Below are 22973 nucleotides of genomic sequence, written 5' to 3' on the forward strand. Positions count from 1 at the left end.
ACCGACAGAGATGAGCGTGGTACACACACAAATGGACTGTTATGCAGCCTTAAAAAAGAAGGAAACTCTGCATCATATGCTACAGCATGGATGAACCCATGAGGACATTGTGTGAAGTGAAATAAGCCAGTCACAAAAAGACCAATACCAAGAATGATTCCGCATATTTGAGTTATCTAAAAAAAATCAAATTCATAAAAACAGAAAACAGAACCCTGGTTGCCAGGGATTGGGAGAAGGTTAAGTAAATGGGGAATTATTGTTCAATGGATGTAGTTCCAATCATGTCAGATGAAAAATTCTAGAGATCTACTGTAAACAATGTACATATAATTAACAATACTGTAGCGTTCACTTCAAAACTGTTTAAAAAGTAAATTTATGTGTTTTTTTTTAACCACAATAAAAAAAAGTCTTCCCCTTGATGGGGAGAATAGACTTATTGCAGAAATAACAAGTACTTCCATGTTTCCAGATTATAAAAGATAAGGTTATTTTTTCAGGTAAATAAATAGTTAGATGTAATACAGCAGCAGTAATAAATCTTAAAATACTATCCCCTTATTTTACTGCTTTAAATCGTCATAGTTTAATGTATCTTTGTGAATAATCCTAAGTATCAAAAGCATAGATAAATAGCAATTTTAAGAATAAAAGTGATTTTTTTCCTGTTTTCAAAAGTAACCTTGCACAAATATTTCTTAAGGCAGAGGCTTCAGTTTCTTAACATCTTATTTCCAATAATGTACTACCATAATACTTAACTGGCTAGTGTTATCAAATCTTTATTTAATAACCCAGTGTGGAGCCCAACATGGGGCTTGAACTCACACCTGAGATCAAGACCTGAGCTGAGATCAAGAGTAGGACACTTAACAGACTGAGCCACTCTGGCGCCCCTATCAAATCTTTATTATAAAGTGCTCAGAAAAGTCCACTAAATAATGTGACTGGCTTATTTCACATACCTCAAAAACTCAAACTGTACCTAAAACAAGAACTAGATACATAGGAATAACAAGGACCTTGCAAATCTGGCGTGCAAAATCCCTTAATGTGCTTACTATGTGCTAGATACTGTTCTAAGTAAGTATGACTATGTATTGTCCATCCCTGTGACAAATTTAACCCTACAATTAATTAGTACTATCAATTATTTTTAAGAAAAAAATGGAGGCACAGAAAAGTAACTTGTACAAAGTTATAAAAAAACAAAACAAAAAAAAAACCCAAAGTTATAATCAGTAGATTATAAAAAAGCAATCTCTCTTAATTGTACTTCTCTCTACCCTTCAGATATTTATCAAACAAACTCCACCTTCTTATAGACATAAAATATTGCCATTCAAGTACTGGAAGTATCTAGGAACCATTACAGGAAACTCCGAAACAGTAGCTCTTACAACTAGTAATTTATCACTGCAAAAAGCTCTCTTTTGGTGGACCAATTAACATTGAATATAGGGATCAATTCATATTGAAAGAGGAAGGAATCTATAATGGACCTATCTATATAAATATATTTTGTGTCTATATAATTCCTCTTCAACAAAACTGCAAATATTTAACATATCCTCTATTCTCTTGGGTATAATCAACCAAAAAAGGCAAATAAACAAGAAAGTTTGTAACTAAAAATAGAAAAACATCTAATGAACTTAGTATGCAGGTTAAGTCATTACCTCATTCCCATATAAATACCAATCTTGATAACACTAGTTTTTATATTCACGTGTTTTCTAGAAGCGTCCCCAAAGTAAGTATGTATATATAAGTATGTATATATGTTCCAGGTCAAAGAACAAACAACCACACACCAAATATATGATGTATTTATATTAAAAGAATACAACTCCCTCCAAGAACACCATCTCTAGATGGCTCCCTCACCAGTTTCCTTTCCTACTGCACTCTCCCTCCCTATGAATTTCCAAATGTTAATGACACTTAGAAAATTCCTTTGTAAAAAAAAAAAAAAAGAAAGAAAAAAGAAAATTCCTTTGTAAAGTAGTATTCTAAAAAGAATAATGAAGTTACTTTTTTAGTACATGAACCAGACAAATTCTAATTCTATTTTTAGGTCTTGACAAACAATTATAGAAGAAATAATTTAAAATATTACTAAATGAAAGCTAATTTAAACTTGAATTTTGAAAATGACAATATGAAATGCTTCTATCATAATAACAAAGAATACTAGAATTTCCAAAGTGAGTAAGTAGACTTTACTCAATTAAGTATACTTTATTGGCCTGGAACCAACAGGTAAAAATTACAAAAAGAGGAGATACTGGCTCAACTCAAGAAGGATAATACTGAGAGTCATCCCATAAAGGAACTGCTTACCCTAACATTAAGCTCTGCCAAAAAAAAAAACACAAAAAAACAAAAACTCTGCCTAGCACCAGGTATCAATGGCAAAAATGGAGTGCTATTATATGAAGGAGATGACAGTCAATATGGATGACTCAGAGAGTACTAGGTCACCTTCCAACTATACTGTGATGACATGACCTTTAGACTTACCTGTGTTTTCGCAGATATGTTTCTAGTGTTTCTAAAAGACAACTGGAGTCGATTAAAACTACTTCATCCCTGCATTCTTGGGACATTAGTTCCCATACGTCCATCCAACAACCTCTGCAGAAAGAAACAGGTATTAGTGAAAGAAGGAATATATAAGGGTAAAACATTAAAAAAGGCAGAGTAAATGATTGCTTGATTTTACCTGGCTGTTCCCTGGAAAGGTCCATAATGGAAAATGATCCTACACTTGCTGTCCTTCCTGTGGTCTTCACTACTTCTCTTATCTGTACTTAACTTCTCTGAACTGACACTGCTACTGCTCCCTTCACTGTAGTACAGTATAGTACAAAGCTTAGTGACACTGAGATAATCTGAAGAGATAATTTCTATAGTCTAAATTAAAATCATAAAGTATTTAATACATTTATATTAGTAGAATAAGTTTACAAATTGGTATATAATTACATATTCATTTTAATTATATTAAAATATTACTTAAACATATGCTCATATCTTTATATAAAAATATCTGTTCAACTATTAAGTTTATCTGACACAATTTAACAACATTTACATTTATCAAGATACTTATTAAGATATTAAGCATTTTATGAGCAAACCTACTTGGAATGCTTTAAAGTCAACAGGGCTAAAAAATATTTTCACCTATAAACATGGATCAATCTTCCACAAATTGAAAATTCTAACAAGTTTTGATCTACTTAATGTGGTTTTATATCTAACCCATGGCAACAAAACTGTTATCTACCTTCACATTTATAAGTAGCTAAGAAAAAAAGACACAGTTTAATCAAATCATAGTAAACAAATTTTTACATTTATTAAAACAAAGACAACACACTAAGACGAACACCTTACACAGCCTGTATCAGTAATAAGGACTATATAAATAACTTTTAGAAAACTTATTAAAAACTTCCCAGACTCTCCCTCCCCCATAGGGTTTCAAAGTACTGCTCATGCATTTTGCTTTGTTGCAGATGTGCATTCCAAGATAAATGTGTGTCTATATGCCATTTAATGATATTCTTGGTATGTCATGATTCTGAACACCTGGCTTCTGCCTGTTCTTCTGCAGTCTCACTACAATCTTAGAAATGTGTTAGTTATCTTAGATGCTTGAGATGGAGAAATCTCTGAATCTTTACTTAACCTGCTCTATATAGCTAAGTACTTATTTCTCAACTCCCTGCCACCACTACAGTTCATCTGTACAATTCAGCTCCGTATTCCCTGTTACAAGAGCTCAGGTAAGGTATAGCACTCTAATTTGAAATAAAAACCTCAACTACTGCTCTGTCTTCCATGTTCTATCTTCCTACTCTCAACTCCTGTATTTCCTTTTTTTCTAATTATACCTCCATGATCTATAATCTCCTAAAACTGATGAACTCTCAAACTCAAGTTCTCACAATTGAGGAAAAAGTTCATGAAATCAGAGCTAGGGGATGATTATTGTATCATTGGAACATAAGAGCATTAATACTTTTTAAAAAATGCTACAACTCAAATCAAGATTTTATCCACAACCTCTCTAGACTGAACATTTTTGTATCACTCCTTCCTTTCAAATGAAGCTTTCTGAAAAAGAAGTCTTTCCACTCCATACTTTCCCTCATAGCTTAATCCACTACGACCTTAGATTGCATTCTCTTTTCTACCCATTCTGATCTGGATTATTTCCACTCAACCACATATTTACTCATCAAGATCACCAATTATCACAGTGTTGCTATATCCATTGAACACTTCTGGGTCCATGATGACTTCAGCAGCATTCAATACAGCTGACCAGACTCCCCTGAAACACTCTTTCCCCTTGGCTTCCTCCTACCTCTCTGGCCACTCTCTCAAATTTCTCTACTGTCTTCTTTTCTACCAATTAACTGAATTCCTCAGCATTCTTCTCTCTACTCTCTCCCTGGGTAGACCTTATACACTATTCTCTAAGATAATCTTCAGTCATCAGCTACAGGCCTATGACTGTAGCCTAGATTTTTCTTCTGGATCTCAAACTTACTCCCAGGCAGCCAATAACTTGGGGTTACTTGCATGAATACAAGAACACTCTCAGGAAGGCTGACCTGGATTGTTGCCATTGAGTAGGTTGAAACCTAATCAATTGTTAACATTTCCCTAAAGAAAGTCTAAACAGCAAAAGGGAGGGAATAACAGTGGGAATATGTAAAATGGAGTGTCAAAGTATCATACAATGGCAGTGACAATCCAATGTGGAGGAGAGGGAGTCTTGGCTAAGCACACTACTCCTTGGTCTGCTATCCATATGGCTTGTGGGAATAACTGCAGCTACCTTAGGAAACAGTGCTCAAGATCAACTCATACTGATTTCCTAACTCAGCAAACAACCTTCTAAAACATTTGGCAAAAAACAAACAAACAAACAAAAAAAACATTTGGCTTCCCATGTGGTGGAGCTGTAGCTGAAGGGGAATGTGAAGTCTGTGGAGGTTTGTTTTTTGTTTTTAAACGGAAAGATAGGAAAACACAGTTGTATGCCAATTTAACAAAAGCAGATAATTGATAAAGCAAGTCAATGAGAACAAGAGGAGAAGGAACCTGGAGCAAAAGTAGAACTGGTCTTTGAAGGAAGGTACCAATGAGCAGATGTGTAAGATATTGAGATATGTTGCTCTTTGGTTCCACAATGAAGATTATTCATAACAAGAAAACCAGAAGGCAAATTTTTTATACTACTACTCTGTGACTTTAGCCAACAGTCATTTAGGTGAACATTACCGTCTAATGAAAAAACTAGACTGAATTTTACATTCAGAAAATCAGAACTCTAAAGATAATGGTAAATCAGGTATGTAAAATAACAATTTTCTTTCGATATCCACTTTAATAGAGCGTTACTGAAGTATTCTCACATTTAGGTATCATATATTTTGTGGGTTTTGTCTAGATCCTGATTCTAACAAATCCATGTAAAAAAAAAGACACTTTTAGAGATAACTAAGAAAATCTGAACTGTGTATTAGATTATTATAGTTGATTCTGTTAAGTGTTGTAATGGCACTGTCATTATGAAAGAAAATGTCCATGTATTTGGAGATGAATGTGGAAATATGTAGAAGTAAAAAAGTGGGACTTGTTTTAAAATACTTCAGCAAATTAAAAAGATGGATAAATAAAATGAATGTGATAAATCTTGATACCACTACTGAATCTGAATGAAGATATTTGGGGGGGGGGGCAGGGGCAGTTCTTGAATAGTCTCTCTACTTTCCTATGTGTTTGGCAGTTTTCACAAAATTTTTAAAAAATTTTGTTCCTGACTATAGGAAAACAAACTTGTTAATAGATTATTAATATACCACCACTCAGTCATTCAAGTCTTTTACCAGGAAGGAAAAGGTCTATACAATAATGGTGTCAACACTACTAATTAGATATTAAAAAACTGACTTTTAAAAGTAATTCAGTATTGTTTCATATCATTTCATTCTCTTTATTTTTTATTTTTTTATTTTTTTTCATCTCATTCTCCTTAAAACACAAGTTACTTCTTAGAACCACTCCCCTTCAAATTCCATGGCTTTTCCTTACCACCCCTAACCTCAAGCAATTTTGTAGGGGGGGCAAAGGTAACAATATGCTGGGAGATGAGGACAAAAGCAGCCTTGGGCATTGTACCACACCTAACCAGAACAAAACTGCAAATTAGTTACATAAATACACATTGCTACAACTGATCCAAGACCTTTTTTAAAATCCCTGATAAATTATTAGGGAGACCTAGAGATAAGAAAAACAGGAAAAATAATTTATACATTATAACTATTATACAGATCAAAGAATGATATCACTACTTTGAAAAACTTAATATTGTCTAAATAAATTTCCATAAAGATCTCAACTTCCTTCCTCTAAAACATATTGAATATAAGAAAAAAAAACTTCAAAAGAAAAATCAAATCTATATTGAGACACTACACAGTCTCTATGCAAAAAGGCCTCATAGAATCAGGACAGATTTATTTTAACCTATGTTATAGTGTAACTAATTAATAAAATAAAACTAGCAATGTTTTTTTTTCTTTTTACTAAATACGATCAACATTTATAATCTTAACAATTACAAAGCATCTTGTCGATTCTACTTACCCCAAAGGTTTTGGTTTGTGCGTATCTAAGGAGTGCAACTGACATCTCTTGTTCTTTTTACTTTTTGGAATAGCATCTATCATGTCATTTAGTTTGGACCTAAACAACAACAAAAAAATCATTACAAGTTTGTTTAATATTTCTTTTTCTTTAGAATTTTCAAAATCTCTATTTACTACCTTTTAGTGTGAAGTGTAAAATATTACAGACCTATCACCTACCTTGAAAATTTCTCATCAAACAAATTCTAACCGAGAAGAATCTGTACACCTCTCTTCTCCCATTCCATTTTCAGTCTGTCAATGTTTGAAAGAGACCTGTTCTATTCAACATACTCATTTCCCTAGACTGCATCTGTCTCATTCATCCCTATATCTGTACTATATCTAGCAGTGTGCCTGACACTCAAATATTTTATGACTGATTGCCACCTCTCAGCCATCTTCCCCGGTTCCAACAATATCTAAATAAACACTATCCTCGGGCAGCCTGGGTGGCTAAGCAGTTTAGCACCGCCCTCAGTCCAGGGTGTGATCCTGGAGACCTGGGATCAAGTCCCACGTTGGGCTCCCTGCATGGAGCCTGCTTCTCTGCCTCTCTGTGTCTCTCATGAATAAATAAATAAAATCTTAAAATAAATAAATAAATAAACTTTATCCTTGATGATGAGGAGCCATTAACAGAAATTGTATGCAAATATAGAAATGCGTACAGCTAATATCCGCACCCTATATTCAATCAGCAAAGCCTGTCAACTCTAACTTTTGAATATGTCCAGAATTATATCACTTATCACCTCCACCATTACCATCCATGTCCAACTTGCCTCTCTAGCTTAACCAAGTGCAATCGTTGATCTCCCAGATGGTTTCTTTGCTTCCCACCCTTTGCCTTTACATTTTAGACTTCACTCAGCAGCTAAAATGATCTTTTCAAAACAAAAATCACATTATGTTCTCTGTCCAAAAATCTTCCAAGGTTTTTCTCAGGCATAGTAAAAATCCTACGTTTCTATCACCACCTCTAAACAGAAAATCCGAGGATTTGGTCTTTAGACCCCTTCTCTTTTCCTATTTATATTTAGTCTTTGTGTGTATACATATAATTTATACATAGTTCAGATACTATATACGTGCTGATGACATGAATTTTTATCTCTAGAGCAGACCTCCTTGAACTACACCTGGATGCCCAATTGGTATCTCAAACCTTAACACATCCAAAAGGGTGTTCAGCAAAACTGCTCTTCCCATACTTACCCAACTCAATAAATGGAAACCACTGGTCTTATTCTTTAGATCCCAAATCTGAGAATCATCCTTGATGTCCTCCTCCATATCCAATCTGTCCAAAATCTGAGTGGCTCATTCCTCAAAATATACCCAGGATCCAACCATTTCTTATTATCTATGACCACAATACTAGTCATCATTATGTCCCGCATGGATTATTAAATACTCTTCGTTTCTCTCCCCTTCCACTTAGTCTCAACACAGAGGTCAAAGTAAGCCAAACTTTAAGTCAGACCATGTCACCCCTCTGCTCACACTTCAAAATCTTCCAATCTTACTCAAAAAAAAAAAAAAAAAAAAAAGTTCAGGATGGCACTACATAAGTAGGACTTTTATTATTCCTCTGATCTCATTTTGCTTTTTGTTTTTTTGAAAAAGATTTTATTTATTTACTCATGAGAGACATAGAGAGAGGCAGAGACACAGGCAGAGAGAGAAGCAGGCTCTATGCAGGGAGCCTGACATGGGACTTGATCCCGGGTTTCCAGGATCAGGCCCTGGGCCGAAGGCAGCGCTAAACCTCACTGAGCCACCCGGCTGCCCTGATCTCATCTTTTATTAGTGTTCCCTTCAATCACCTGGCTCCAGCCACATGGCTTCCCTACCGTTCTTCAAACATGCCAGGCAAATTTCAACCTCTAAACCTTTACACTTGCTCTTCCTTCTCTGCCTTCTCCCAGATATCTACAGTTTGCTTATTCACTGCAAGTCTACACTCAATGTCATTTTATCAGAGAAGCCTTCCCTGACCATCCATCCTCCATATTAATTCCACCCATCCATTCTCATCTCCCTTACTTGTAACTTACCTGAAAAATCATATATTTGTCTACTGCCTGCCTCTTTCCATATCAGAACAAAATGTATAGTCACTGGCACACAGAAGATATTCAATAAAATTACTGATTTTGAACGCAAGCTTCATCCCATCAAATTTAGTAAAAGAGCTACCACTGTCATGAAGTTTAAAAAAATTTAACAGTCATCTTCCCATTGATTAAACTTACCCATGTACATAAAATAAGGTATAAAGCTTCTTTGCATCAGTCATGCAGCTTCGAGTTACAGATAGGACTCCTTTGGGCCCTACTGTCAGGGGTTCAAGTGCGGGATTTCCAGACTCTACAAGCTGGGAAAAGAGGCGCTCCACACTGCGACGACAACCAACACATGGGACAAGCTGAGAAAGTGCACTCAATACTTCACGTGATGTCACCACCATGGCAATACTTAGATCTTGCTGCTTAAGCATGCTATGTCGCTGAGAAAGAGGGAAAGAAAAATGAAGAACAATCCTTAAGAAAGACATACAATTTCTCTTCATTACTACTTCTGGTTCCTGTCTTTGTGTAGTAAGTACAATCTGGGCAGGGCTTGCCATCTATCTATCTGCAATTGACTTAGAAAAACAAGTTGGCCTTGCTTGCACTGTACTGAGTTTACTCCACAAAGCCCTCTATTCTAGCATCTAAGGTATCAAAAACTCTGCTTAGGATGTCAGGGCTAAGCAGTATGTGCCCCAGCATAGCAAAAAGCAGCCCTGCTTCAGGAAATTTAGTGTTTGTTCAATGAGTACTAAGCTTAGTACACTCTCTTGAAATAAAAAATTTTAAACAAAGAAAAAAATAAAGACGGTATGCAGCTTTACCACGTCTTCCTCTCAATTTTTAACAACACACAATGGTTAGCTACAGGAATCAAGTTAGGATGGTGATAATATAGAGCAGCAATTCTCAACCTGGAGGTATGGACAGGTGGGTTACGGATTAGTGGGAGAGAACAAGGCCTATCTTACCTATGTAGAAGCCTGCAGTGAGTAACTAATATGGTGGTACATATGAATGTTATCTGTTGTCTATGACAAGTAGAAAAATGACTGAGAACCACAGCTGTAGAGAAATGGGCAAAACTCTAGTAAATAATTTCTATCTAGATGAAGTTATAGTTATACTACAAATAGTGTTTCCAGCTTTACAAAAAAATATGGGTAAGTAAAATACTCCCAAGAATTCTCTCACATTTACCATTAACCTTTCATTCAAAGTTTTCTACAAAAGTAGAAATAGAATTTTGAAGTAAAGTTAACAATTTACCTTCAATTATCTTGATTACATACAGGGTTTTATAAAGTATCATACTGCTTAAAAAATTAAATAAAAATCATGGAGTTCACAGTATAGTTTTTTTAGTTTTTGTTTTTTTTACTTGAACAATCTCTACAGAAGAAAACCAACAAGTTCTCAATGAAAAGCTGTATACCCTATCTTTTAAAAATAGGGAAAGAAAAAAAAATTAAAAAAAAATAAAAATAGGGAAAGATAGCTTGGTGAAATTAAAGCTGTAGGGACATGTAAAATGATAACCCCACCAAATCTCTTTTTTAAAAAAAGATTTTATTTATTTATTCACGAGAGACACAGAGAGAGAGGCAGAGATATAGGCAGAGGGAGAAGCAGGCTCCATGCAGGGAGCCCAATGTGGGACCCGATCCCGGGACCGCAGGACAGGCGCCCAACTGCTGGGCCACCCAGGAGTCCCACCACCAAATCTCTTTCACATAACAGGCACATAAATGCATTCACTGTAGCAGGGTGCCTGAGTAGCTCAGTCAGTTAAGCATCTGTCTCCGAGTTGGCCTCCCTGCTCAGTGAGAAGTCTACTTCTCCTCCCTCTGTGCATGCTCTCTCAAATAAATAAATCTTTTTAAAAAATGTATATATTCACTGTAGCAATAGTAAAAGAAAGCAATTTCAGGGCAATCTTAAGATCTAAAGAGCCCTAGGTAAAATGAAATTAATATTTAAAGCTAAAATTTTAAATGACTCTTCAACATACACACACACACATTTAAAACATTGATTTTTAAAAATATTACCTGAATAAACTGCTTTAGTTGTGCACCATTATTTTGATGCCCATCAAGATTTAACACATTGTCAGGAAATTCCATCACCATCTTAATATGCAAAAGAATGAAAATCAATTATTTTATTTTCTTTGAACACATGCTACAGACTATTTTATAAACCCCTAGGACAGAAATAGGTCCCTAAAGCAGGATTTGCACATCCCAGTCCCGCCCCCTGTTGAAAGAAGTTAAAACTACCACCACCACCACCGCCCAAGTTATACAAGTTTCTAAAGCCAGAAATGGTATAGTCATTAGAAGCAAGGACACTGAAGTCAGGGAAACAAGAGTTCAAATCCCAGTTCCACTGCTTATAATCTATATCAGAAGTCTGGACAAGTTACTTAACCTGTTTGACTTTCAGCTTCTTCATTTGTAAACAGAGATTAAGTAATAATGTTTAATATCTCTCAGAGTAGGCTGTGAAGATTAAATTATGTTTAAAAGTGTTTGTTGCAGTGGCTCATAATATTTAATAAGTAAAATAACCTGATATTTTATATTAAGCATACATACTTTTAGTTATTCCTCTTAATTATGGAATACAGTAAATTTTATAATGCAAATGGCCATATGCATATGGCTAAATATGGCTATATATGACAATATATGACAATATACGACATACTCAGACATTTATGAAATACTCAAAATAGTACCTGGCACATACTAAATGTTTGCTCTAATTAGGAACAAAAACAGAGCTATTTACTCAATTATCAAAATTCCCTTGGGTGCCTGGTGGCTCAGTTAAACATCTGCCTTTGGCTCAGGTCATGATCCCAGGGTCCTGGGATCAAGTCCTGCATTGGGCTTCCTGCTCAGCGGGGAGTATGCTTCTCCCTCTACCCCTTCCCCCTGCTCGTGTGCGCTCCCGCTCTCTCTCTCTCTCTCTCTTTCATACTCTCTGTCAGATCAATCAATACCTTAAAAAAAAAAAAAAATCCCTACCAGAGGAAGAGGGATATAAAATTCAAGGATGAAAAAAAAAAAAATTCAAGGATGTTTCTGCATATCAGATAATGGGGAATTACTAATTAGCACATTACTGATCTGTGACACCACTGATTTTAGAAAAGTACAGTGGTTACATACCACTAGGAAAGAGCCTTTATAACTGTTAGATGTCACCAAATAAAAGAAACATTCCAATTTCAAAGATGTTAAAATGTGAGGGCAAAAACAGTATGCCCTTCAAAACAATGAAATAAAGTAACACATTTATATCTTAACTAAAAACATTGTTAAAAGTATTAAACATACTGTGCTAGGACAAACTTCTATTTCCAGATGACAAGGACCAAAAACTCCTACATACCCAAAGAGTGAAGTCATGATAAAGAGACCCATTTGAGGCAAAAACACAACACTAAAAATACCCCAACCAGTTGAATATGATCTTAAAAAAATTCCTTCTTCACTAACCGGCACCACAAAGACCTTCTTTTTTTTAATAGAAGTGATCATTCTTTTTCCTCCACGTTATAAATGACAGCTCTTATACATGCTTGCTCTAACAATAAACTAAGGACTGGACAACAAATACAAGTAATAGATCTTTCCTTGATTTGATAAGGGGGGAATACAGGATGTGTGAAGTAGAGAGAAGGAAATACCAGAATGGATAATGATGCAAATATCAACTCAACAATCTAGGACTCCACTGTATTACACAGAACCAAAAACTGCATGTACAAAATGATTCAAATGTTTCTATTTGTGTATTTTCTTAGAGAAAAAGATAATACAAGATATATTAGATGTAGCCTATTTCTGGGCAGTGAAAAGAAAAAGGACTTTTTCCATTATGTGTTCTTACCTTTCCCAAATTAATTACAATGCACATATACTATTTATGACCAGAGAAAAGTTAGTGTTCCTTGCTTCCAATTCTATACTCATTATACCATATTCAGATACATGTTTCCACCTCAAGAGTTTTTATTATTCTGGAAGTTTCTTCTTCCATACACATAGACTATTATGTCCAAATCTCATAGATTTAAGGATCAATTACCCAGTTTTCAGGTTTACTGACTTCTCTCTAGTCTTCCCTCTTATAGTCTTACTAATATCTCTAAAGACTGGTAGTAGTAATAATAAAGATATTTAGTGTAGCTTTATATATACGTGTTGTTCTAAGCACTTTCATATGTTAACCTTAACAAACTGGTCACTGGTCTGCTTTAACAAGGTGGCTCTAAATGAACTGGTGAGGATGACAGAAATAAATGGGCAAAAAATCTAATGATCCATACTGTCCATTGTCCTTATATTTAACAGTCTACTCAGATTTTTCTTAAAAATTAATAATCCCAATATTAGAAGTCCTGGTCTATGAAAACTGATAAGAGATAAAAGTAGTTAATAGTACTTTACAGTCAATTCACTTTTTTTTTTTTGTCATCACTACATGGTTTAAAACACAAAGAAATCGAACTGTCAAGTCAGAAAAAAGTGTAGGATAAACTTTAAAAGCCATTAACTCAACAGAATACTGTAAACCACTCTAAATCTACCATTTAAGCAACTACCATCTTGATTTGCATTCTCACTTGTTTGATACAAATGTATACCACTTTAGTACATATTGATTGCCACCATAAAAAAAAAATTAAGATAATTACCTATTTTTAAATTAAAGCTACCAATTTAAGGAACACTCAAAGAATGCTTCTCATTTAACCAAATCAAGGTCTCTCCAGTCTGGTTCATAGGGGAAATCCTAAATTCTGACTCTGTGTAATAATGAATTATTTTTATTTTCAACTATGTTTTATTGTTTGAATAATTAAAGTGGAGGTCAAAGAACAAATTTAACATATAGAGACCTAACAGCTGACATTTAAAATGTATATAATTTAATGGATAAAAACTAGGAATCACTTCTAAAAGGTACCAACAGGAGGACAGGGTTAAAAAATTTTTTTAAACTCCTCATTTCAGATCATTTGATTTTCACCTAACCAGGTGAAATGTCAAGATCAGGTCTATTACTGTGTCTTTCCTAGGTTTCACTGGCCTACATAATACTAAATTTTTTCTTGTAACTTACTCTACACCACCCTGGTTACAAACTGCACTCACACTAAATAATTATTCTGTCCTTGCCTTTCAAACACTTAGGACAACAGCTTTTTACCTTGCTGTTTTCTGGTCAATCATTATATACTCTTTAATGTTGAGAGAAGACAGTAAGAAAAAAGGAAAGAGGGAAGAGAAAGAAAAGGGAAACACTACTTTTCCCATTCTTTAAAACCACCTCCCTGACTTAATCTTTAGATTCTAGGTTCCCCAAAGGAAGACACTCATGTAAAGTATTTCAGGTGTGGTTTCACAGAGGACTCATTAGTGTTCTGCTTCATGAGTTTGCCTTTCCCTAGTCGACCAAAAATAGAACCAGTCATTGTCCTGCAGTTACTGCTTTATAAAGTTTATTGAATCCATTACCCACTTTCACTCTTAAATACCTGTCCTGGTTTCTCCTGACCACAAATAATCTGTTTTTAGCACAAGCTCTAACCAACAGTATTAAATTTGTATTTATTAAAAGTCATTGTCACTTTAGCTTTACTTTTTTACTTCATCCTCATAGCTATTTGTAACATCTATCACCTTTGGTAAAATCAATTAAACACTTAAGAGTTAAAACATTAAATACTAAATTTAACAAACGATAAACACCTAATCCCCAAGTGAATACAGTACCATTTACTATCTTTTAATGTCTCATTAAAAACCATTATCTGAGATGCCTGGGTGGCTCAGCAGTTGAGTGTCTGCCTTCGGCTCAGGGTATGATCCCAGAGTCCAGGGATCAAGTCCCGCATCCGGCTCCCTGCAAGGAGCCTGCTTCTCCCTCTGCCTGTGTTTCTGCCTCTCTCTCTGTATCTCATGAATTAAACAAACAAACAAACAAACAAAAAAACCCACATTATCAGAGTCTCTAGTCCATTTAGATTAGTTGATTAGGAGGGTAAACTGCTTCCCAGCAATACTGTAGCAATGTGACACTATGTATCAAGAACTCTACAAAAAGGTTCTTATCCTTTGATCCAGTAACTATACTTCCAAAGCCTGAGAAAAAAATTTTAATGCAGATTTATGTGTTATTTATAATCTTATCATAGATAATCAAAAGCAGAATCACCTCTATATCCACAAAGGAGGAATGATTAAATTATGGAATGTTACAAAACAAATTATTATATGGCCAATAAAGCTGATTAAAAATGACAAGAATATTCTCAGTATTACATTTAGTGGAAAAAAAGAAAGCCAAATATAAAATGCTACAGTAAACAATACATCTCAACTCTCCACCTAAGTGTGTTTCTATGACCAGAGTTACAGCAAATGTTGCTATCTTCTTAGTTATCTCTCGGAAGTAGGATTAAGGTTAATTTTTTTTCTTTGTTATACAATTATTTTTCAAGACTATTTTTTTTTAATTTTTATTTATTTATGATAGTCACACACACACACACACAGAGAGAGAGGTAGAGACACAGGCAGAGGGAGAAGCAGGCTCCATGCACCGGAGCCCGATGTGGGATTCGATCCCGGGTCTCCAGGATCGCGCCCTGGGCCAAAGGCAGGCGCCAAACCGCTGCGCCACCCAGGGATCCCTCAAGACTATTTTATAAAGAGTATAAATTTTGACTCTTTTAAAGAAAACTACCTACTTAAAAATTATAATTCTTCAAAAATATTTCTAAGGTAAAATATGTATTCTGCCCATTTGCTATTTTACAATTCTAGTTAACACCAAAAGTATTTTGGCCACATAGCATACCACTCTCCTAAATATTCCACCAGCTTACCTCTTTGGGATTTTCTAAAATATATCTAGATCAGCACTATACTCAAGGATTCAAACCCACTAAATTACCAAATGGGTCTTAATGTGTATTTAATATACCACATAAAAGAGGCAGCTACTTCCTCACATATAAGCTTCTCAATTTCATTTTACAAACCCAACCTAAAATCACCAGTAGAATTAAGGCTAGAAGTTTCAACTTGTTATTAAAATGATACATTTGTAACTGAATTGTGAAAGCTGTAACCAGACTTAACATCTAGGTGCCAACAAGATTCTAAGACAACTTGAAATAAAGACCACACAAAGTTTTTTCAATGCATTATGTATAAACCCTAAGAACAAAGACCAGACCAAATGTTAACTTCAGGGATACACTGCCATCAAATTATCAGTAAGCCAGTGCAGAGCATAAACTTCTGCTACAGGCGTCTTCCCTCCCTCTTCCAACAGGTGCTTGCTCTGCATTCTTCTTTTAAATAGTATTTGATAAAATAGTTCTGAAAGAAAGTTGTTTCCCAAAATATAATGCATCCCTGACAAGAATTTTCACTAAGCAGCACTCAATGACTATGCACAAGTTCCAAGACAAAGCAATAAATCGTCCCACTCATTACTAGTGATAAAAACCCTTCTAAAGCCAAGAAAAACTGCATCTTTTCCTAAATAGAATGCTATTTTGAGATATTTAAATTAAATGACCCTAAATTTTATTTGCCTTGGTGACAAATTCACAATACAACATAAGCAAAACTCAACCACCAGGTTCAATCCAATCCCAACTTCTCTGGAGAAATAAGTGCAATAATATATCATAGTGCAAGGTTACATCTTTTTCTGTGGAAAGTTTTAGAAATTAATATCCTTGTACAGAGAACAGAGTATAAAAACACTCACTGTTTTAAAGTGCTATATGACAGATGTGTCAATGCTGCACTCACAAGGTGGTTATGTGAGCGTTAGTGCCTTTTAAAATGTTGTAAATATTCAAATTTATGTTGATTTCCCATTTTGATACTATACACTCAAAAGTAACCTTATGTTTAAACCCACTGGATTTTTTTAAACTTCAAAGGCATTCTGGGACAATAATCATAGAAAGTTCTTACTAAATTATGTGCTCTAGAAAAGTGTTTGTGTTAGAAGTGGGAGAAAGAAAATAACAAATCAACTCACATTAGGAGTTTTCAAATGGAGAAATGCATCATTTAATTTGACCAGAGCGCGATTATTTTTTTAACTTAAAATACAATTCCATTATACTTTTAATGTAAAAAATACAGAAATCATAACCAAGGAATACAAACACTTTCTAATGCATCAACACAAACTCTATTTACCCTATGTCAGGCCAAATCACTCTATCTTTCTCCACACACACACACACACACACACACACACACACAAAACTTTCTTTTCATGAAAAAAAAAAAAAAAAGATGCTTTCACTTAAATAGTTCTAACCAATTAAGTCACCAAAAAGCTCCTCTAGTCCTTTTAAAAGTACTGCAGCTCAATCAAATCTTGAGACTGGCAAACAGAAAGGCATAGAGTGGCAGCTCTACAATGACTTGCATTTTATACAAAAATTGAAAAAACTTCAATGGATATTTGCAAAAGAAAATTCAAGAACAGAACTGCCTCTTAAAAGCAAAAAGGCAAAGGTAATACAATGAAGAGACTGAGTTACACCTATCAAAATAGGGAAACGTATAATCCAAAGCTCCAACATCATCAAAATGCAGGTTTCAAGATATTCAGAAAAGGCTCATTTCATGTCTTAAGAAATAGTGGCAAGCAACTGCACTCATTTCCTGTTCAGATTCAATTCAAATTTCTGCCATTTCCTTTCAAAGGAAATAGTACAGCAACATAGGGCAAAGGATCAGTAATGCTGTACTACCATCAACTCTAAAAAAGAAAACTACCCATAAATGGGTTTTGACACTTGAGATGAGCAATCACCTCTTTATAATGCTCTTGCACATTCACTAATTTTGCTTCATTATAAAAAAAAGAAAAAAAAAGGTTAACTGTAAACTAAAAAATAACTATTGCCAAGAAAACCCATTTTGAAGAGTCATGGCCTACCAATACAATCATTTCAAAGAGTTTTAATGTACTAGGCAATATGACACTATTTACAATGAAACCAAATCATTTTTGTGGAATCTTTACTGTGCGAGAGCATGTCACTTTGCCCTAAGTAATTAAGCTTCTGTTGTGAGCTATACAGTATTGAGAGAGAAAATATACAGGTAGCAGTGCAGCTGCGACATTTCCAGATAATTAAGCCTCCCCGAAGGGTAGGTGCATTCTGTAAAGGATAGGCCCTAAACGCCCAAGATCCTTCAACCCCTCTCCGAGGCGCGTGCTTTGGCAAAAGCAGCGTCTCCTAAAGGGACAGGAGAAAGGAAGAGGGTTCAAAAAGGAAGGAAAATCTGGAGAGAGGGGCTCGAAATGCTTACGAAGCGCTGGGTTAGGGCCCCGCAAGGATTACCGTGCGACACACTGCAAAGGCGAGTTTGTGGGGCCTGCCGGAGAGAAGGCCTCGCCTAGGAGTTGCAACACACTCTTTCTCCAGTGCGCAGCGCTCGGCCTGGGGGAGGGGGAGGAGGGGAAACAGCTGCCAGGGGAGCGGCGAGCCCGGCCCGGCCCGGCCCGCTCACCGTGAGGGTGTCGTCTATGTAGAGGGGAATCTGCCTCCTCTCGAAGGGGAACTCCTCCTCCCCGTCCCTGCACACTGCCACCAGTCGCGCCATCGTCCCCGACGCTGCCGTTGCCACCGTCACCACCTCCTCCCAGCTGCCGCCGCCGCTGCTGCTCCTGCCGCTGCCGCTGCCGCCTCCTCCCAGCTCCTGCCTGCAACAGCCAAACCCCGCGAGCGTAAGCACCCGCCGCCGCGCAGCACTTTCGCCACGGGGGGGAGGGAGAGGAGCAGGAGGGCACGGGAGAGACGGGCTGCGTTTCCCATCACCCGATTCCACACGCGCTCAGCCAATCAGCGACGAGCAGCGCCGGGACCCGCCCCCTCGCGCCGCTCGCCCTCCCCAGCCCCCACCCCCGCCGGCCTCCAGTCAGGGTCCAAAGGAGAGGCGGAAGGGACCCGCCAGCCCCGGGGCTTCCCCAGCCCGTCACCGGAGTCCCAGCTCCAGAACCCCACCCACGGCCTCAGCTTCAGAGCCCACCGCCTGCTTCCCGCCGCCGGGGCGCCCTCAGCCCCCAGCTGACCCCTTCCTCCCCTTTCTTGGCGCGCCCCGCCCAGTCCGTCCCCAGGGCTGCAGTTGCCCAGCGCGACCCCGCCCCTGGGAGGGGTCGACCCCGCCTCAGCTCTGCGGAGTCTGTGAGAAGGAGGCTCAGACCCTTTCCTCACCCTTCTCGGAGGAGGCCTCTCGGTTCTGACCTTCACCGTTTTCGTGGTCGCCTCCCTGACCCCCACCTCTGCTCCCCGTTACCGGCTGACGAGGCCCGCGTCAGGGCCGGCCTGGGCGGGAGCGCGGCTCCGAACGCCGTTTCCTCTCCAGGCTCAGTCAGCCGCTCGCGCCACGGGGAGTGGGGGAGGGAGGGCGGGGGACGTGAGGAGGGTGGGGCAGGGAGGGGCCGAGAACTCCGGGCGGGGCCCCGCCTTCTCTCGCGAGACTGTAGACCGTCGCTCTCCGGTCGCCTCTTTCGAAACCCTGGTGGAGGGGGTGGGGGTGCTCCCTCGGGTATCTCGAACGCGTGACCGACCCCTCCCCCGAGTCTGGCTACCCAAATAAATCCGAGATAGGGCTGCCAGGAAGAGTGAACAGGCCCGAGCCTCCGTGGCCCTGCGGCGCGGGCCCGGGAACCGCTCTCCCGAGGTCCGGAGGGTGCAGAGCCGAGCTGACGCAGGGCCCACCTGAGGGGTCAAGGCCCTGGGAGGACTTAGGTAAGTGGGGGGGAGGTGAGGCTTTCCAAGTCAGTGGGAGCGGAAAAGCGGGAGTGAGGGAAGGGGAGACGAGCGTCTGGAGGGTGAGCGAGAAACTCGGGGCTTGGTTTCCAGGAACTTGACGCCGCTTTCCCTGAACACCCCGACTGACCGAGAGCCCGCCGCATCACCGCTTCCCCGACAGAGACTGCGTCAAGATCCCGCCCGGGGGAGCTACTGATGTGCTGACAGTTGTGCGTTGTAGTTGCTACAGTAGAGGCAGATAGAAGACGACGTGGGGAGAGGCTCGTAAACGCCCTGGCCAGAGAAACGTCTTGGGCCGGGTTAATATTAACTTAGAGACTCAGGACACGGGTTCCCCTGGGCAAAGTACTGGTACGGGCCAAAGGCCCTTCCCTTTCCTCTGTGAAGGCAAGGTACCTGGTACCTATACCCTGCGTGCCACCGTGTACTCCCTTCCTACCTTGAAGGCTTTGGAGGGCTGCTGGAAAGCCGAAACAGTTGTTGGGAAGTATTTTGCCTATGAAAGTCTTGACGGTTGTAAGGACAAGTCCATTTGCTGCTTCTAAAACTAATCCAGATGACAGTATTTCCTGGTAGAATAGGCTAAAGCAATGATACCGGTCTTTTAAAAAGTATTTTGGTCATCACCAGAAACCTTAGAGACTCAGAACAACAAAAAACCCCATAGTGCATCTTTAGCCACATGTTGACTTATGACATTGTGTTGTCACTGTTAGGTTAGGTGACATAATAAACTGGAAGAACCATTGTTCAGTCCCAAAGGTGTGATTATCCAGTATTTATTATTCCTGTCTTTTGGCCATGTTAGGAGAGCAGAACAATGGGATCGTTAGCTTAGATCCAATAGGCATATAGGATGAGTATGCAGCTTCTGACAGGTTAGACTACAGAGCCAGACTTTGGACTTTTGAGAGAGTCTTGTGTTTTATGTATAAACACTCCTCTAAGGAAAAAAGAGTACTGTGGTTTTTAAGACCTAAAGGTGCTCTTATAAAGACTATATTAATGAATGTACCTATTTTAAGTTTAAACTTCTTTTGGATTGTGGTTGGTAAAGGACATTGAAAATGACAAGCTCAACATAAAGGTGCTAATTTTAATGACTTTGGTTATTGAGTACACACTGGGTACTAGCAAAGAACAGAGTATTCACCTGGGGATTTAAATCTTAAGTTAGAAAGGGCGTTAAAACCCAGATGTAAAACAGAATGGTACTACAACAGTCTCTTTCCATCTGAGGTTACATTCCCTGATTTGGATTTGTCTTTTATTACATAATCTCTACACCCTACGTGGGGCTCAAACTCACAACCCTGGGATCAAGAGTTGTATACTCTACCAACTGAGCCAGCTAGGCACCCCTGGATTTGTCCTTTAAGTTTCCTGAGCTTGCTGCTTAGTATCTTTGGACAATGTTTCACATACCATTGATACTCAATAAAAAGATGGATAATTTGCAAGATATAAGTTGTTAGGGAGGTAAGGTGATAGTCTGGGTGCTCCAAATATAATAAAATAAATATTTGAGGAGGAATGATTAGAAAATTATTTCATTAGAAAACAACTTTTAGAAATTGTAGCTACGTCAAGCACTCATGGTCACTATTGGTCTAGCTTCTGCCAAAACCAATACTGCTACAGCAAATATTTCATAACTAAGTATCTGCATTTAGAGAGGTTAAAGCTAATTGACAAAATGAGTTACTGCTTACCCAAAAAAAGCTACCTGTTGTCTATTTTTAAATTTTAATGTAGGCATTGTGAAAGGCAAGGTTGAAGGATTTGAGAGACCAGGAGAAAGCAACCAACCACGGAAGACCTTCTGCTGATACCTGGTAACAATTGGAATGATGGAGAGATAATTATCAACAAAATGCTGTTCTTTTTCTTGTTATGTTCCCAGTTTGTGAGACCCAGCCACAAAACTCCAGCACAAATGAGACAGGATTATTTTCCAAGCAACCTAGGTTTAAAAGAAATGAAGAGTACTGATTTATTCCTTGTGTTGTTTTCTATATTCATAGACTATACATAAACTTTTAGGAAGCAAAATAAGATTTTGTATGATTTATACATCATATTGGATATCGATGCTCAAAAATAAGATGTCATCTTCTAAACACAAGCTATTGATACATATTGGTAGATATATACAGTTTAAATTGTGTAAAATTAAAGTCATAGGAATGAGTCACTTCCTGAAGGTCATCAATAGTCACAGACCAGATTATATTTTTCCCTTCTCTTTCCCCCTCAGTTCTCTGTCCTCAAAAATTGATAGTTGAGAGATGCCTGGTTGGCTCAGTTAGTGTAGCATGTAACTCTTGATCTCAGGACAGTGAGTTTGAGTCCCACTTTGGGTGTAGAGATTGCTTAAAATCTTAAAAAAAAAAAAAAAAAAATTGTTGAAAAGAAAATTATCCAATTAGAATACTTTTTGTTTTCACTATAACCATGTTGTTTTGTGTGGTAGTAAAATCAGTAGCAGAATGTTCATTAAATTAAATTACCATGGTGATCCAAACCTCCTGAGATTCTGAGAGTTTGGTTTTCTTTTTCATGAGCTGATAATGGGAAGTTTTGTTGTCTGTTAAAAATAGGGACATACTAAAAAAAAAAAAAAAAAAGACATACTTTCACCATTTAAATTTTTTTCAGAGGGGAAAAAAAATTTAAGGGAAAATAATGTCCACAAGTTAAAATGTAAGCCCCTTGAAGGCAGGGACTTTATTTTCTATTGTTTCTCTAGCACCTATACCTGGTATATTGGAGCTCAGTAAATCTCTGTTGAATGATCTCTTTTGTCCTGTAAACTAGAACCAAGTCAGAATGGTCTTTACTAATTCTTCTGTGCTTAATGAATACTATTTCATTAGCTTTCTCTTAAATGACTTTCATAATTGGAGATGGAAAAAACAGAGTACGCTTTGCTCTTTTAAGTTATGATTTAGTATCCATAATTGTGACACATAAACTTGCTGAGAGATATTTAAGACCTAGTAAAGATGGAGCAGTTACCAACAAGCAGCAGCCAGTTAGACAACATGTTCTTTCAGTCATCTAATAATTTACTTTTTTAAAAATGAGAGAACAATATGTTTACAGTCCTATTGGCCCTCTGAATGTTTTAATTAGATAAGTTGTGGGGTATTAGACTATGACATAGCAAGAAAACCCATCACCTTTCCTACTCATGCTTAATTTACATGCTATAATCTTACTGGTTAAATTTCAAAATTTTTTTTAATTGAAAATAGAATTTGATTTTTGTTTTTATAGCTGTGTAACTGCTCAACATGCTGATTTCTTCAGGGAAAAAATTCCTTTCAATAATAGAGTAAC

General features: G+C 37.6%; 1 protein-coding gene and 1 long non-coding RNA gene across 5 annotated transcripts in view; one reads left to right on the top strand and one right to left on the bottom strand.

Annotated features, from left to right (window-relative positions):
- Positions 1 to 19219, bottom strand: part of GGNBP2 (gametogenetin binding protein 2) — a 32992-nt gene extending 13773 nt beyond the window's left edge. The window contains exons 1-6 of one of the 4 annotated variants that reach the window (XM_041724977.1): positions 19071 to 19219; positions 18367 to 18559; positions 10843 to 10923; positions 8975 to 9228; positions 6676 to 6774; positions 2527 to 2640 (exon numbers count right to left, since the gene is read on the bottom strand). In XM_041724977.1, coding sequence (XP_041580911.1) covers positions 2527 to 2640; positions 6676 to 6774; positions 8975 to 9228; positions 10843 to 10923; positions 18367 to 18459 — 641 coding nt within the window. In that variant the 5' untranslated portion in view covers positions 18460 to 18559; positions 19071 to 19219. Of the gene's footprint in view, positions 1 to 2526; positions 2641 to 6675; positions 6775 to 8974; positions 9229 to 10842; positions 10924 to 18366; positions 18560 to 18885; positions 18902 to 19070 lie in introns of those variants that run through there. The other 3 variants (XM_041724974.1, XM_041724976.1, XM_041724975.1) reach the window with 3 other exon arrangements.
- A 129-nt stretch (positions 19220 to 19348) lies between these two features.
- On the top strand, positions 19349 to 22148 carry LOC121473058. Its single transcript, XR_005983088.1, has 2 exons — positions 19349 to 19607; positions 19722 to 22148. It is a non-coding gene; the product is annotated as an uncharacterized LOC121473058 (long non-coding RNA).
- Positions 22149 to 22973: the final 825 nt, after the last annotated feature.

The sequence above is a fragment of the Vulpes lagopus genome, chromosome 12, assembly GCF_018345385.1.
Source record: "Vulpes lagopus strain Blue_001 chromosome 12, ASM1834538v1, whole genome shotgun sequence".
NCBI classification, from domain to species: Eukaryota; Metazoa; Chordata; class Mammalia; order Carnivora; family Canidae; genus Vulpes; species Vulpes lagopus.